The sequence below is a fragment of the Vigna angularis genome, chromosome 9 (assembly GCF_016808095.1).
Source record: "Vigna angularis cultivar LongXiaoDou No.4 chromosome 9, ASM1680809v1, whole genome shotgun sequence".
NCBI classification, from domain to species: Eukaryota; Viridiplantae; Streptophyta; class Magnoliopsida; order Fabales; family Fabaceae; genus Vigna; species Vigna angularis.
In genome coordinates, this window is record NC_068978.1 from 29,949,553 (window position 1) to 29,965,565 (window position 16,013).

General features: G+C 32.7%; 1 protein-coding gene across 3 annotated transcripts in view; it reads left to right on the top strand.

Annotated features, from left to right (window-relative positions):
- Positions 1-15,552, top strand: part of LOC108347668 (NAD-dependent malic enzyme 1, mitochondrial) — a 32,118-nt gene extending 16,566 nt beyond the window's left edge. For 2 of the 3 annotated variants that reach the window (XM_017587062.2, XM_052868502.1), the window contains 10 exons: positions 2,786-2,897; positions 4,376-4,489; positions 5,005-5,070; positions 10,127-10,199; positions 10,295-10,381; positions 12,200-12,254; positions 12,335-12,406; positions 14,246-14,308; positions 14,402-14,516; positions 15,082-15,297. In XM_017587062.2, coding sequence (XP_017442551.1) covers positions 2,786-2,897; positions 4,376-4,489; positions 5,005-5,070; positions 10,127-10,199; positions 10,295-10,381; positions 12,200-12,254; positions 12,335-12,406; positions 14,246-14,308; positions 14,402-14,516; positions 15,082-15,156 — 832 coding nt within the window. In that variant the 3' untranslated portion in view covers positions 15,157-15,297. Of the gene's footprint in view, positions 1-2,785; positions 2,898-4,375; positions 4,490-5,004; positions 5,071-10,126; positions 10,200-10,294; positions 10,382-12,199; positions 12,255-12,334; positions 12,407-14,245; positions 14,309-14,401; positions 14,517-15,081; positions 15,298-15,438 lie in introns of those variants that run through there. The other variant, XR_008245296.1, reaches the window with a different exon arrangement.
- The last annotated feature ends 461 nt before the right edge of the window (positions 15,553-16,013 follow it).

The window sequence follows — 16,013 nt, forward strand, 5'->3', positions numbered from 1 at the left end:
TAAAATCGGATGAACCATTGAGACTTTATTGTGATAACAAATTTATTATTAGCATAGCTCATAATCCAGTGTAGCATGATAGAACCAAACATTTTGAGGTTGACAGACATTTTATCAATGAAAAGTTAGACAGTGGTTTGATATGCTCTCCATGTCTCCTCATAGGACAACCTTGTAGATATTCTAACGAAGGGGCTGATCAACAACAACTTTGACAGGATTGTTTCAAAGGTTGGAATGGAAATGCCTATTCATCAACTTGAGGGAGAGTGTTAGAATCTGTTTTATTAGCTGTATTATTTCTATTAGAATGTATATTTTATTAGTTGTATTGTTTCCTTATTTAGTAGATTAAAATTATAGTGTATGATGGGAATATCCCTGAATCATAGGGATCTGGTTGTCTAGGTACTATTATTATACTTCATAAAGTAGCTTTTTACCCTTGTATATATGAATTGTATTCTCAGCGTAATTTAATATATCAATTATTCTACCCTAAATTGTGAGATAAATCGAATGTACCAAGTTTGTTACAAATATAATTAATTCTCAGTCCGCTTAAAGACCTAATGAAAATATCTGCTAACTGATCATTTGACTTAAGTGAACTCAGTCTTGATGTCTCCAGATACAATCTTTTCCCGAATGAAATGACAATCAATCTCAATGTGTTTGGACCTTTCATGAAAGACAAGATTAAAACTTATATGAAGAGCCGCCTTATTCTCACATATAAGTGTCATTTGAGTGACATCTTCAAATTGTAACTCTCTAAGCAATTGTTTTAACTAAACAAGTTCACAAGTGGATGAGGGCATAGCTCTATATTCTCCTTCAGCACACTATATCTTGCCACAACACTTTATTTCTTACTCTTTAGCAAATAACTTTTGTACGGTTATTGGAACCATATAACAAACCTTTTTGAGGAGATCCTTTAATGTACTTTAATATATAGATGACTGCATTCCAATTATCTTCACTTGGGGAGTTGAGAAATTGGCTGACCACACTGACTACAAAGGAATTGTAAGGTAATTTAATTTTCCAACCAATCTTCTTTACTGCACAGGATCTGAAATAAGCTCCCCCTGATTTGGTTGGAGTTTGGTATTAGGATCCATGGGTGTGCCAACGTGTTTTGAATTCATCAACCCATTTTCCTCTAAAATATCCAATGCATAGTTCTTTTGAGATATAACAATACCATTGTTGGATTGTGCTACCTCAATACCCAAGAAGTATATGAGTTTCCTGAGATCTTTTGTTTGAAAACGGTGGCAAAGGTGTTGTTTCATCTAAGAGATGCCATGGTGGTCACTGCCTTTAAGAACAATGTCATCAACATATACTATCAAATAGACATATCGAAAGTCATACCAAATTGTTGAATTGCGCTATAAATTTGCCTCACTAGGCCCTAGAAGACCGTTTCAGGTCATACAAAGATTTGTGAATACAACATACAAATCCAAAAGACTCCCCTTGAGCAACAAATTCTGGAGGTTATTCCATATAAATTTCTTCCTGCAAATCTCTATTGAGGAAAACATTTTTGATATCTGCAAAAATAAAATAGCGATTAAGAGGAGAGAAACACTTATATCCTTTATGTGGTCGAGTAAATCTTAAAAAAATACATTTGTGTGATCTAAGAGATAACTTATCAAGACCATGACTAAAATTATGAACAAAAATGTAGACCAAAAAACTTTATTAGGTAGGGGATGTAGAGGTGCATGAGGAAATAAAATAGAATGAGGATTTTTGTTATTTAAAACCAAAGATGGCATGTGAATAATAAGATAATATGTAGTAAGAATAGCATCACCCCAAATGTTTCCTCATAATCAACACCTTAAGTCTAAGTAAATCCTTTAGCAACTAACCTTGCTTTGTAACTTTCTAATGTGCCATCAGATTTATACTTTACATTATACACCCATTTGCATCATCTTGCCTTTTTGTCCAGTGGCCTATTAACAATATCCCATGTTAGATTTTTTTTTCTAAGGCACTCATCTCTTCAGTCATGGCTTGAACCCAATTCTTATCCTTCAATGCTTCTTGAACTGTAGTAGGACTCTAATTGAATCAATGGCAGAGAGGATTTTATGGTGCTGCATAGATAGGTTTTTAGTAGTTACAAAATGAGAAATAGGACACATGGTACAAGACCGACTTCTTTTTCTCAAAGCAATGGGTAAGTCATTAAGGTTAGGTTCACAATTATTATTCATGGAATTTTCCAAAGGTTCAAGGGTGTCAGAAGAAAAGAAGGAACACTTACCCCAAGTTAGATAATTGGTGCTGTTCTTGGATCATGTTATGTTGCTTTTGTCTCCTCTAACATTTTATATGGAAGAAATTCTATGGACGACTAATTTCTAGAGTTTTCCCTGACTCGGGAAAGAGATCCTCTTGTTAGGAGCAGCTTCAAAAACAACTAATTTCTAGAATTGACCCTAGCTCGGAACAAAGATGCCTTTATTAGGAGCAACTTCAGGGATATTCATACGATAGGCGACACGAGAAGTATCAGGAGTACTAAGAGCAGTATGAAGCGGTTCTTGTATGAAAGGGACAAAAGATGTCTCAAGAGATTCAAAAGACTCGCTTCAAAAGATCTTTTCTCTCTCTATATATATGCTATGCTTATGTACTGTTTCAAATTATTTAATTCAATAATGATCTTTTCTCTCATATAGCTAAATCCTTTTGAAGTAGGACATTCATATCCAAGGCTTTTGTTGGTAATTTGGTTATATTTTTAATACTGCAGTGCTGGAATTGGGGTTCTTAATGCAGCCAGAAAAACAATGGCAAGAATGTTGGGAAATAATGAAATAGCTTTTAAGAGTGCAAAAAGTCAGTTTTGGGTTGTTGATGCAAAGGTACTGTTTATCATGACATTGATGTCCTTATTAGATGCGTTTTAGTCTTTTGTAGTAATTAAATCTTATTTTTCATGGAAAGCATAACTTATGCATTTCGAATTTTATTGCATACATAAGTATTTCTGGGTTTTGTGTTTCACAGCAGCAGTGTGTGAAAAGCATTGACAGAAATGATAAAAAATGTTTTTAAAATTTTTGAAACTACACAAAATAAGATTTGAACTCATAGTATGGAAAAATAGATTGAACTCAAACAGAAAAAACATTTAATTCTGTTTAACTAATAATTTTGTATATGAATCTACATTGTTTAATTTTTTTAATAAAAATTTGTTTGTGCATATAATTCACAATACTTGTATCATAGATTTTCAAAGACTTCTTATCCCTTATATATCCATATGCCTTTATCATTACAACTATAGCCGCAATTTATGATAAACGGTTTGAGAAATTAGGCCATATAACTTAGAACATAATTCTTAACCCTTTATTAAACATCATAATTTATAAATCGTCATACTATGTGTAAATGGATGAGTTAGTAAGTTGCCTGGATGGATAAGGAACCGTTCTTTGGACTCTGCATCACCAGTAGTTTATCAATGTGAGAGAAACTCAGAGAGAATTTTGTTACAAACTGAATTGTGTAGATTTCATTAACTTGTAAAAGATGAAGAATAACAAGTGTATTTATAGCTAAGCTCCAACAAGGGAGAGAGCTGTTGATAGTAACCAACGACTTCATTTAATTAATACACGATAGAGTTGTTAGTCTATGTACAAGCAATATTTACATACACAATATATAACTAAGTACATACTCTAATAATAAAAAATAGATGATCTATCATTGATTTGTGATTGTTATTGGTAACGGATTCTATCTAATTTTGTGCATCTATTGTACTGTTTAAAATCATTGTTGAAATGCTCAGCTGGGACACTGTTTCAAATCACTGTTGAATTTGATCTTCAATCATCGAATTTAGCTCCACTTCTTTCTCTTTCTGGTGGTGCATAAATGCTTATGTTGATTTGTCATATACATGGCCTTTGAACCTGCTTTTGTTGTCAATTATATGCTTCTCGATAACTATTTTGTGCTGTAAAGTCGTACTAACAACAATGTTATTGTCAATGTATGAATTTTGTTATACATTTTCACTACAATGAAAAGGCTTCCATTCTTTTAACGAATTGTCCTTGTTCAGATTTTTGGCATGTCCATCATTCACTATTTGACCTCAATATGAACTTCATCAATTATCATCCACTAACCGTTTTTATGAACCACAACAGTTTCAAGTAAAAATAGATTTCTTATGGCTTTATTTTTATGTATAATATAATTGCTTGTTTTTGTAATTTGTGGTGACTGTCAAATTCATTGCATGAAGGTAGATTTTATGCTGCTCTAATGATATATTTTGATCATTTGATATTCAATTTTCTTATTGATTTTGCAAATATAGGGATTAATCTCTGAAGGACGTGAAAATATTGATCCAGATGCCCTTCCTTTTGCAAGAAATTTGAAAGAAATGGAGCGCCAAGGACTGAGAGAAGGAGCAAGCCTTGAGGAAGTGGTTTGTGAGAATATTGCATTAGAGAGGCTAATATGAATTATAAAAGCCATCATACAGGAAAAATCAAAATTTTAAAAAAATACAGTTATTTCTTCCACTATTATTATCCGATTTTCCAGGACATATTCTTAGCATTTGAATATAAACTTAATGAAACTCATGAGTGGACTCTCTTTTCTGTTGTCTATAATGCTAAGCTCAACTCCTAATATAAGTTTCTATGTCTTCTCTTACATATATTTACAGAAAATTGCACACACATAACAAACAGTTTTTACAGCTGTGAAGTTTTTCTTTCTTGAATAAAGGACACGGATGAATTTAAAAAATATTCTGGGATTGTGTATGATATAAACACAGCATAATATATAGAAACATTAATATAACAAAACTCTCTAGTCTCTCATTTTATCTATTAGGGTCTCCTAGTTTAGTATTTTATAGTCCACTATAATTCTTGTTATAGTATTTGAAAATTGCTTGCTTCTTAGATTCTTACCGAACTTTGGTAACAGGTCAAGCAAGTGAAGCCCGATGTCCTCCTAGGATTATCAGCTGTTGGAGGATTGTTTTCAAAGGAGGTATACAATCTGAAGCTTTGATTTCATTATTCATTGCATGCTTATTTCATTAAGATTGTTGAATTAATATGGCATCTATCAATACTTGAACTATATAAAAAAATAAAGAATTACTTTATTGATAACAATAGTACCAATTACATTCCCATCATCCATATTTATAATAATGAAATCCTTTAATATAAGAGGATAAAAATATGTTGAAATGAGTACGAAGATTTTGAAGACATCGAGAATACTTTTATCCTAATAATTTACAACACTATTCCATTAGTTCGTAAATGAATATTAAGTATTTTGAACATGCCTAAAAGATCCTAGAATGTGCCTTGAGGAAGTTCCTTAGTGAAAATCTTCACCATCTGAAAACCTATAGGATCATGGGTTGTAACTACCAGGCCCTGTCAGGATTATCTTTGATAAAATAGTTGTCAATTTCAATGGTTGGTCTTATCATGTTAGACTGAATCATAGGCAATGTTTGTGGTCGTTGTTATAGTATAGTTGAGGTCATCAAGTATGATCTTCATCCATAGTCCTTCATACAAACCTTGAGCAAGGACCCAAAATTCAGTTTCTGCACTATAACAAGACTATCTTCTTTTTTTTCTGTTCTCCAGATCACCAACTTTCTCCAAGGAACGTACAGTACCTAGAGCTATATTGTTTATAAGTACGTAACTTGCATAGGATACGCCAACATAAATCTTCAAGGACAAAGTGTCTTTTTTTCTTAAGAGTTACCTCTTTCATGGGCTTGTCTTCAAGTATTGAAAATTTGTGTCAACTGCTTTCATTTGTCTTTTCCTGGAATCATGCACAGATTGACTTAGCACACTAATCACATAAGCAATGTTTGGTTTCATACATGATAAATAAATAAGTTTTGCTACCAATTTTTTATATTGGGTTTTTTCTTCAATAGAGCTCTCTCTTCACTTTCAATTTAATTCTTTTGTCCAAAAGGAACTTGTGAGGCTCCACATCCCAACTTTTACTTGTGTCTTTAAGGACATCAAATACATATCTTCTTTGGGATATGAAAATCATTTTCTGAATAAGCAACCTCTATTCTAATGAAATACTTTAGTTCTGCTAGGTCTTTCATTTCAAATTGGGTAGCCATTTTTTCTTTGAGAGCCAATTTGTCTATTTCATCATCTCCTCTAATAATCAAGTCATCTGCATAGACCAATAGTGGTGTAAGTTTACCTGTAAGAGAGTGCTTTATGAATAAAATATGATCTCCTTCCTTTGGTTACATCCCAAGGAAACCATTGCTTTTGTAAATCTCCCAAACCATATTCTTGGAGATTGTTTAAGACCATATAAGGCCCTTTTTAAGAGGTATACCTTATTCCTTCCAATGTGAGTTTCCATTTTGGGTGTAATTTCAATATACATTTCTTCTTCTAAAGCTCCATGAAGAAAGACATTCTTCACATGCAACTGATGTAGGTCCCACCCAAAATGAGCTTCTAAAGTAGGAATAACTCAATCTGTATTCATCTTTGCAACGACCATTTTGCAACCAATCTAGCTTCATACTTGTCTACTAACCCATTTGCCTTATGTTTCACAATAAATATCCATCTACACCTTATTGCCATTAGGCTCTTCACCAGTCAACAATCCCTTATGTTTAGTTTCTTACTAGTGCATCCATTTCCTCTTTCATGGCTTAAGTCCAATGTTCACTTCTCATGGCTTCTTGGATTGAGGTAGGAATTTTCGTGGCAACAATAAAGCTTCAATATATTACATTGTAAGTCCAAAAATATTAATAAATAGGATATTTAACGTGCAATCTTTTTTCCTTTTTGACCACGATGGGTAAATTCTCAAGAACACTTATCTCCTCATTGTTACCTTCAAGGCTCCTCACCTCAAAGTCAAAAAACTCTTCTTTCTCTAGCATCAAAGTGGGTTGTCTTTATGTTTTTTTTCCAAAGTATTTGTCTTCTTGTTCCTCATTGTGGATTACTTTAATCCCATTTATAGTGGCTTCCTATCACTTGGATCTTGAGTATTCTGCAGATAGATATGGTAATGATAGGCAGAAGAACTTCTCTGCTTTGAGTATTTTCTCACCCTAAAGCATTAGGCTAACAAAAAGAAAATTTCTATTTCATGAAAGTAAACATCCATGGTAATAAAGACAAGATCTCTTAAGATGATAGCATTTGTACCATTTTCTATTAAAAGTGTTGTAATTTGAGATAATATCTTTAGAATCTTCCTAATTAGAGGAAATAGATATATAATCTTTATTTTATTTTACTTTCCTAGTTTCTCTATTTTCCTTTATTTTACTTTCCTAGTTTCCCTATTTCCTTTTTTAGGAGAATTAGATTATTACAAATAGAAAGTATCAGAATGTATTTTTTATGATTGAGAATAATAAATCAGTCTTATTTTCCACAAAAAGAATAACTAATAAATACAATTTTAAATCTTTAGTATTTTAATTAATGCAATTAGGATTATGAGAGAGAACAAAATAGAACATCCAAGGACTCGACAAGGTAGACTTGGCTTTAGAGGAGTATAGGAAACAAAAAATGGAGTCTTAGGACTAATGTCATCAAACTTAATTCTTTTGATGTTTTCTCCAAATATATTTTAGACAAGACAGAAAAAGTTAACAAATATGTGAGAGGCTTCATATTTACTTTTCATAATATATGTCTGCATGACACAACTACATTTGTCAATAAAAGTAATAAACCATTTTTTTTCATAAATAAATTCAAAAAACAGGTCCTCAAACATTAGAGTGAATCAAGTCAAATGGAAAATTACTCTTCTATCAAATATGAGATAAGATCCACGGTGATGATTTAACAATTGACAAATATTACATTTGAAAGACTTAACAAAGTATTTATTGAAGAATGATTTTATAAGGTTGAATAAGTGATGTCCAAATCTTTTATGATGGAGGCATATTTGGGAAATACCCCATGTTTCTGACCTTTGTATTTTTTTTATTCTTGGATTCCAACATATACAACCTATGCTACTCCATGCTGCTCCTTAGCAATTAAAATCATATATCATGGCAAGGTCTTGAATTACACAATAAAGAAAAAGTTACTAAATAGTTCAAATCCTTTCTATAGAGATAAAAACATATTGGTCAGTTATGCGACATAGAAAACATCTTTTAATACAATACATGATTCCAAAGTTATATTCCTAGATTTGCATATGGGTACTCTCCTACCATTTGCAGTTGTAGGGAGTTATTCTCTAGTCTTTTTGACATATAAATTGAAGAAATTAGCAAATAGAGTCATGTGATCAGTTGCGCTTGAATCAAGAATCCATTGGGCGGAGGACTTGGGGCAGTCGCTACGTAATAGACTTGAAACCGAGCGGGAACATGGCTGGGAGTAGCTTTTAACACTGCTGGTCTACCCTGATTTACCCATTGAGAGGGACTTAAAGCCTTGGTTTCGCCACCCCTGTTTCATGAGTAGAGCTCCATTGAGAAAGACCTTGGTGATTGGCCAATTCCATCGAGATATTGTAGGTCTTTTCATGGCTTCGTTCGATAAAGCACTTAAACCTAAGCGCAAGGTAATTTAGGTAGCACCTTGAGACAAAGGGCCAAATGTATTGAATGTACTTTTATCTTTCACGGGTAGGTTATATGATGTAGGGGATTTAGTCATTGTTCTCATACGACCAGGTTCCTCTTTATAATCTTTCATATCAAGCATTGAAGAAACACAACAAAGTCGTAATAGAGATTCAACTCTTGTTGCTGTTATTCGTAACAAAGAGAACCAACAAATTAAGATCTACCCAAACCAAACAAAAGAGATGTCGCACCCATTGGAATGTGCAAAGGAGGTCTGGACAACATTGTCTACTATGGTGGTGATTGAGCTTTCCAAGCAAGACGCATGAGCTACGCTTGTCAATCCTAGTGGTGGCATGTGGTCGTGTACAACAACCGTGTGATGATGTATACGTCAATGTTGTGTCCGTCAGAGAGGGGTACACCTTTCTAGCCCACCACTAACCTCAACGATGAAGGCAAACAATGACAGTGGCTTTTGTTAATGAGGCAATGGAATCAAGATTCCCAAAATTGGGTTCTCTAATACCAACTTGAGTTATGTAAGAAAATAAAAGTTTATTTTATTGATAAGAATCAAACCATTTACACTCTCATCATCTTTATTTATAATAATCAAATCCTTTAAAATAAGGGAATAAAAATATGTTACATTAGATAGGAGGATTCTACAAATATTTTTTCATAATTACTACATAGATATTGGGAATATTTTTCCTACTAATCTATTATTTATGCATCCATTTTCTATTGTCCTGTGTTTGTATAGAAAAATGAAGGAAATTTGAAAGGGGAAGTTCTATCCCCCACTCACGGAGAATCATGATATGTTTTATGCTGCCTCCATCAATCTATTGGCCAATGTTGATTGGTGTTAAGAAATAGACTTTCAGCCTAACTCAACTACATAAAAATGACTTGTAAGGTGAGATTTGCACTCACTTGTATACTATAAACTTACCCTATCTTTAGTCAATCTGAAATCCCCAACACCCCCCCTTCATGCTGAGGTATATACTTCTTGATTGTGAGCTAAACATTAATAAGTGGTCTGATAGTGACCCGATAGTCGGTGCATGATAGGCCTAACAAACAACAAATCTCCTGATAATGGTTGGCACATTAGGCCGAATAAACAACAAATCTCGCTAGGATAGACTTTAACCCGTGACTCTGATACCATGTTAAGAAGTGGATTTTGAGCCGAACTCAACCTCACTAAATCAGTTTGTAAGGTGAGGTTTGCACCCACTTATATACTGTAAACTCACCTTTTCTCTAGTTGATGTGGGATCTCCAATAGTTGGTTCCTTTTACTATCTTTTAAAATCTTCATCCCTTTCATAGTAGCACAACCATTTGTATTCTTTATATAAACTGAACAAAATTTCAAGTGAAAAATGGCCAATTATTTCTTGCTTTCATAGACATAAATGTTTGTTATATTTACCAATGATGGACATCCTTCAGGTATTAGAAGCTCTCAAGGATTCAACATCAACGAGACCAGCTATATTTGCTATGTCGAATCCTACAAAGAATGGTACATGTTTTTTTTTCCCTAATTGATATTTGTGATGAAAGTGAAAAACATGGATTTTAATAGTTTGTATGCCACTTCCCTCATTTTTTTGACAGCTGAATGCACCGCTGAAGAAGCATTCTCTGTTTTGGGTGACAACATTATTTTTGCAAGTGGAAGTCCATTCAGTAATGTGGATCTTGGTATAAGTTTGTGAATCCCTTGCAGAATATGTATATATTAGATGTTTATAATCTACTCATGGTAACATCAAAAGTGATAATAAAACTGTATGATTGTTGCTTGCTGGAAACTTAAGAACCGAGATGATTGTCTTTAAACTCTTTTCATATTGGCAGTAGAATTCCTAGTGTTATTGGAACAATATCCTTTATTTTCTTTTTGAAGAATAGGGAGCTAAACTCCATTATTATGGGTAATTTTTTTTTTCATTTTAAAGTAAGTGTACATTTAGTTTGTTTAGTTATTCATTTGGTTCCTATAGTCACCAAAAAAAAAAAATTCTTTTACTCTATACACATAAAAATATCTCCTTTTAGTCCCCACACATAACATGTTTAATCCCTTTTAGTCCCTTAGCATATCACTTTTATCCCTTTTAGTCCCTACTGTAAGGATTAAAAAGGGTATATGTAAAGAGTAAAAGGGGAAAAAGATTTAACCCAAAGGCTAGAGAGAAATCTTTTTTGTAACTGTCAAAAAAACTGTTTCTGATATTATTCATACAGGAGCAGTTGCGCTTAAAAAGAATACAAAGACTTAATAAATGAAATCCTGATTTAGGATGGATACAATCTATCCCTACAATTCAGGACCAGTGATCCTCTACAATAAATATAAAATATGCTGTCAGCCTATTAACCCTCCTCCTAATTATCCTTCTAATTATGGAATGTAATTAAATCTCCTTATTATGCAATGAAAACTGAACAAGAAAATATTAACTGCAGCATAAATCAAGGGATTCTAACACTTCCCCTCAAGTTGGTCAATGGATATCATCCATTCCCAACTTGCCAACAATAGATTGAAACGTTGAGTTGATTTCAAAAGGATACAAATGGTATACATATTGTTCCATTATCCAGTTTCTCCTTCACGATGAAGTGTCTATCTACTTCAACACATGCTTAGTTCTATGCATTGCACTCGATCATGTGCAATATTTACTGTTGATTAGTTATCACAATACAGTCTCATAGGCTTCTTCCAATCAATCTTCAGGTCTTCTAAAACCATAGTATTTCACAAATCCCTAATGCCATGGCTCTAACTATGCCTGGGCACTTGATCTTGTCACAACATTTTATTTCTTGCTTTTCCAAGTAACTAAATTTTCTCCAAAAAAATGCAATATCTAGAGCTAGTTCTTCTGTGTTTTAGGAATCTGCATGATCAACGATTGTGTAGGCTTCTAAGAGCATTTCATTTTCCTTTATAAATAGAATTCCTTTTCCAGGAGTTACTTTCATGTACTGTAGAATGTGATAAACAACCCTGAAACGAGTCTCCTTTGAATTATGCATGCACTGGCTATGTGTGTGACAAGTAGATCAATTTCTCAACCAGCCTTTAAATAAGATTGTCTATCCACAACTACATCTTCAATTGATTCACCAAGTTTGTGATTTTGTTCAATGGTTTGTATCCGAATTTACCAGTTTTCAACCAACTAATATTGGACGTATTTTTGTTGGGAGATGAAATACTATGATGGGAATGACAGTTTGACGATAAGCAAACCTAGGTGGCAAGGATTTCGTTTCTTTTTCTAACTTTTCATTACTGTTCAAATTTTGAATAAGTTTGTTTGTTTGGGTTTAAATCAAGCCTTGTACTTTATTTAAACTTACTAAATTTGATATTTGTTCTACAACGTGCATAAAGTATGTTTGATATTGGTAAAGTAATTTTTTGGTAGAAAAAGAAATCTTTTGTTATCCTTTCTCTTGGTCTCAGTTAAGGGGAACTCAGAAAGACAATTTCTTGTAATCATGCAGGAAATGGTCATATTGGCCACTGCAACCAGGGAAACAACATGTACCTCTTTCCGGGGTTAGTTTACAATTCACAGTTTCCTATGATATTTCACAATATACAGTTAGTGTTATTTTAATTATATTCTTTTGTTCCAGCATTGGTCTCGGAACTCTTCTGTCAGGTGCTAGTATAATCTCTGATGGCATGCTACAAGCTGCGGCTGAGCGGTATGTTTTACTAGATTTATTAATTTCGGAAAGTACTTCTATTATTAATTACATCAACTCGAAAAAGGGCTATAAGCGGGAAAAGTGTCAAAAAAAAATTTTGTCCACAAATAGAATGGGATCATCAAACTGTTGTGATGTAGTTAAATGTAATGAATGAGAGTGTGCAATAAATAATAAATATAGTTTTAGTTGTAAGAATCCATAAAATTAGGGGATTGGGATTAGGAGTTTATTTGGTAGATTTTCTACTCATTTAAAGTCTTTATTTCAGGAGATTTATTTCTTTAAATAGGATTATGTTTTCTTTTGAATACCCATGTATTGTTTCGTTTTGGAGTCAAGGAAAATAGTTCCACAATTATTTTCTACTGCCTGCACGATTTCTCACACCATTTCATGAATCATCACTTACGTTTATGATGTTGAGTGAAGACACATGACTGACATGAATGTTTTTATTTAACAACGCACCCTGCATGTAAGAGTTCTTTGGGCTTAAAGTATGAATAATATATGGCCCACCTAATCTTGCATCGTAGTTTAACTTGTATTTAGAAGAAAAAGGGTCTACCTCTAGACCGTGTGGTTTGAAGAGTATAGGCACGGGAATGGTTTACATATTTCTAACACCATCTTTGGAATAGAGAAACCTTCCATTCAGATGATTCTCATTGGAAGCTAAAAGCACCCTCTAAGGTTAAGTTCTGTTTATATACGACAGTGTACAAATATTCTTCAAAAGGATTAGTGAAAAAACACGCAGGATGGTACCATTTTGAGAAAGAATATGATGAATTCTGTGTTGTGTATACATGAGTATTCTTATTTATAATAAAGGAAAGATACAATAGTGAGAAACAAAATCAATATGTAATGAGGAGAAATATTTGGTAAGATATTGTTTTCCTATCAAATCATATCATATCTCCCTATCTAATGTAATCAAATCATATATATCTCCTATTTAATGTAATCAAATCATATTTCTAATATAATTGTATCATATCACCAATGACGTGTTGAGGTCATTTCTCTTCCTATGTATGTTATGAGTGGAGGTGCTAGCGTTGAATTAGTTTCTCATTTCTTTTTACATTTGTTCCTTTATGAAATTCTTTGTTTGGCATTATATTTGACAATGTTGCCAATTTTTATGAGTAGCGTTACTAGTTGTAGAAGTACATATTTTTTGTTACAATGAACAATTTGTGCTGCTGCCCTTACAATGCTTTTGGTGGAACATAATTCTTGCATATTTAAAGAGATTTCTTTGGATGAGTAGCTACTTTGAGAGTTGGCTTTTACTTAGTGTAAAACACATGATTTTAGGGGATTTAAAGGGTTTTCACTCCTTTTCAGTCACCATGTGCATTGGGTAGCTTTGCTTCATTAAAATGTCTTTTGCTCTCTGTTTGCTTCATTGAAATGTCATTTGTTCTCTGTTTTATTTTTTACAATTTAAGTACGACCTTTTGTTCTCCTTCCTCATATGTCAGTGTCCCCTCTTTGTATAAATGAGTATATTATTTTTCAAAATATCAAAGCACCACACCAAAAGGTTTTGTCCCCTTTGACTGACAAAGATGAAGCAATTGATAAAGAAGATTTATATGCATATTATGTCTTTTGAAGCCCCGCCAGATTAAATTTGAGATTTAAACGATTACTTTTTCAAGCTTGAGTCTTACGTTAGAAATAATGATTTAGGCATCCTAACATTTTTCATATCATTAGTAATTATTAATTCGTGCATGAGCTTATTCATCCCTAAATGTTGAGGTCTTTCCTTGATTTTGACTCTTTTTTTGCCCTGCCTAATATCATTGGAAACTGAAGTCTGGCTACATATATGAGTGAAGAGGAGGTGCTCAAAGGGATTATTTTCCCTTCAACATCCAGGTATAAATGAGCATTTTCTTTGCTGTTTGTAGGCTATAAGAGATAGTTCTAAATGAGCAGCATATTTCTCAAAACTAATACATATTTTTGTAGAATTCGAGATATTACAGAGAAGGTAGCCGCAGCTGTTATAAAAGAAGCGTTGGAGGAGGACCTAGCTGAAGGATATCATGGAATGGATGCTAGGGAGCTAAAGAAACTTAGCGAGGTAAGTTTTTTTTGCTTGGAATATTTAACACTTCTTAGTACGAGGACATAACATTGTAATCTATAGTATAATGTGGTTGGAATTAAATTTTTATGAGAACACACTTTGCCAGGGTCCAGACAGCACTGTTAACTGTTGGCCAGATTAGGTTTACTTGTTACGAAAATAAATCAGTAACTATCTTGTCTAGTGTATGTGAGATTGGTTTGTCTGCATTCTGATTTACCACTTTCTAGTAACAAAAGATGGGAAAATGTGACTTACCTCCTGATAAAATAAATAGGACCTTTACTAGTGTATGTGAGATTGATGTGTCTTTATTGAGGATCTTGAAGTTCCACAGGTTCTGATCTGAGTTTTAGTTGACTCTACTTTTTACCATTTATTTCTTTGGCTTTCATTGTTTTTCGGTAATCATCGTAGTTGTTTTATACTTTCTTCAAATGCATCAATGTTCCCTTATTATATCGTAAGAGTAGTTTTTATTCTCATCCAACATTAAATGCAAGTATTTATATATCAAAACTTCCAAGTTATGGATTTTTTCTTTTTACGGGAATTGCAGGATGAACTCGCAGAATATGTGAAGAATAACATGTGGAATCCAGAGTACCCGACATTAGTTTACAGGAAAGAATGAGTAACCTGCAGTTTTATGGTCACTACAATTTCCCTCACGATGCATCTACGCTTTAATCAGGTTAGCCGAGTCCTGCTTAGGGTGGAATCAACCATGCAGGATTAGTTGATTTAAATTCTAAAACATTATCACGTTACTTTTTCTGAAAGTCTAGCAAACTTTTATATATATATATATATATATATATATATATATATATATATATATATATATATATATATATATATATATCTAAAAATAAATATGGGGGATAGATATTCATACAAATGAATCTTGTGTCAGGAACCATATTTGAACGGGTGACACGAGGATTTTCAGTCCTCTGCTCTACCAACCGAGCTATCCCGACCATTCTTGAAGTTTAATACTTTGATTTTCAAAGATTTTTGAAATATATGTTAATGAATCTATATCAACTAACTAAAAAAAAGTTTGTAAGTTAGAAAAACAAAGCTTAATATATATATATATATATATATATATATATATATATATATATATATTTTGTATATGATACTTCTGAATTAAAATGAAAAACCAGGTTTAATTTTTAATCTACTTTTATTTCTGTCTTGTTATACTTCTGCATAACTTGCTTGGGTTTATGACTAAATTTATGGACTGACTGTTTGCTAAATTGTTCGAAGTGATTTGTATTTAGAAACCTCCATTTCAAATGTAAATTTATAGTAAAATTTAGTGTTAATCTTTTATTTAACATAAAGAGTTATATTTTATTTCCACATCTACTAAAAGAGAAATACTAACAACACATTTTTTTAGCACACATTCTACCATTGATTGAAACTTATTAATTATTAAAAACTATAATAAAATGAAAAGAAAGATTGGTTAAA